Consider the following 1,936-nt stretch of genomic DNA (forward strand, 5'->3'; position numbering starts at 1 on the left):
ATGACGGTGTGCGAGATCAACGTGGGAGTTCGATTAACTGGGGATGATGTGTTTACATCCAGCGCAACTACATTTAACTTACGCAGTTGCGGTCCGATTCAAGCCTAATGTTGTTTCATGTTAGGGGTGACATGCACTGTGAGGCTCCAATCGGACTGCAACCTCATTAGGTAAATGTAGTTGTGCTGGTTGTAAACAGGTGTTGGTGACGTCATCCCCAGTTAATCGAGCCCCACGTTGATCTCGCACACCAGCGCTGGTGAGGATGGGATTTGAACCTACAACCCTCTGATCTAAAGAGTAGGGCTCTAACCATTGAGCCATGGCTGTCCAATAAACTGATGTTAAAATTTCAGGCCCTGCTGTGGCCAACCGGTGGGGTGCTCGCCTGCCATGCGGCTGACCCGGGTTCGGTTCCCGGCCCGGGTCCTTTGCCGACCCCTCCCTGTCTCTCTCCCAATTCGCTTCCTGTCCACCTCTCACACTGTCCTATAATAGAAATGGTGGACCATGGAGAAGATCCCCCTTTGTATGAAAAGTGCAATTTTTGTAGTCATAATGAATACTTAGAATTTGATGGTGGTGGGAAGTATTCATGGAAAAACATTTTTGAATGGGCAACATGAATTCTGGAAATAAACTACTAAAAATATTACACAGTGCACCTTTAAATGTGAACCATCATGGTGCAGCAGTGGAAGTGTTGCACTTTCCCTTCACCTCTTCAAATACTGCAGTACACGGTTTAAAAATCCGAACCTGCAAATACATGTAGCCTACATCACCACTATCAGTACTGTTTGTCCTATGTGTGTTCCTGGATCAAATTTGGGAATGGGCAGCATAGTTGCGATGGACAGCATATTTGCTTGGGCTATTGGCCACGATCCTGCATACTTCTATTTTTAAAGTGGATTGAATATCTAGACCTGCAGCTATCTAACAACTGTAGTGTTAGCACTATCTATCAGCACAGTTTGTACTACTGCATTTTAACATGATTTTTCTACTTTGTTTTTTTCTTTTACAGACATCGGATGAGTTTACATCTTGGCTGGGTATGCCTCCTCTCAATGCCAGGCAGTTGGCCAGATACAACAATCAATACTGAAATGTGACTGGATTTCAATCCTAGAGGCACATGACTCTCGGAGCAAAATTGCCATCAAAGGGGTTTCCTTTTCTTTTTGTGATTTTCAAGTCAAGTCAAGTCGGCATTATTGTCAATTTCTTTACATGCACTGGTCATACAAAATTTTGAAATTACGTTTCTTACTTTCCCATGCAGACATAGATATAGACTTTAGGTGTGGACATAGACAATTAGACATAGGCAATTAGACGTAGACAAGAAGCATACATTGCACCTAGAGTACCTACCTATACAAAACCCATACAGACATATAAAGTGCAAGACTGGGCAACAGCAGACATACATAGAACGTATATTAAAAGAGGTAGTGTTGTGCATTTCCAGTTATTTTCGTCTTTTTGCAAAATATGCAAGTTAAGTCTTGAAGAAGCTACTCAATGCTTGAGACAGCAGTATTGGTTTATCAAAAGCTAATATTTTGTATTTAAAAGGGCCAACTTTATGTCTTTTCTTTGGGCAAGAGACACGTTTAGATCTGAATTCTCTGTTTTCTACTATAAGATCAGATGTGAACACATTCAAAAGGCCATATATTCTTATATGCCACTGTGCCTATAGTTGTGGCTTGTCGTCCTCTGGCTGGTCACAAATAATAAACTTGGCTTCTTGAATTATAAGTGGAATGGAGTAGGCCTGTATACATTGTTTATTAGGTCTTTGTGTAGCCTATGCCTTTGTATGTGTTTGTATGTCTTGTATCTAGTATGTCTTGTATCTATGTATCTATGTAAGCTGTCAGACACCTTAATTTCCCTCGGGATTAATAAAAGTACTCTACTCTAC

The 1,936-nt window shown here is 41.3% G+C and overlaps 1 protein-coding gene across 1 annotated transcript in view; it reads left to right on the forward strand.

Moving 5' to 3' along the window:
• The window catches only part of LOC134435065 (cystein proteinase inhibitor protein salarin-like), a 2,904-nt gene extending 968 nt beyond the window's left edge, over positions 1–1,936 (forward strand). The window contains exon 3 of the mRNA XM_063183822.1: positions 1,031–1,936. Coding sequence (XP_063039892.1) covers positions 1,031–1,111 — 81 coding nt within the window. The 3' untranslated portion in view covers positions 1,112–1,936. The remainder of the gene's footprint in view (positions 1–1,030) is intronic.

Source organism: Engraulis encrasicolus, chromosome 19 (assembly GCF_034702125.1).
Source record: "Engraulis encrasicolus isolate BLACKSEA-1 chromosome 19, IST_EnEncr_1.0, whole genome shotgun sequence".
Lineage (NCBI taxonomy): Eukaryota > Metazoa > Chordata > Actinopteri > Clupeiformes > Engraulidae > Engraulis > Engraulis encrasicolus.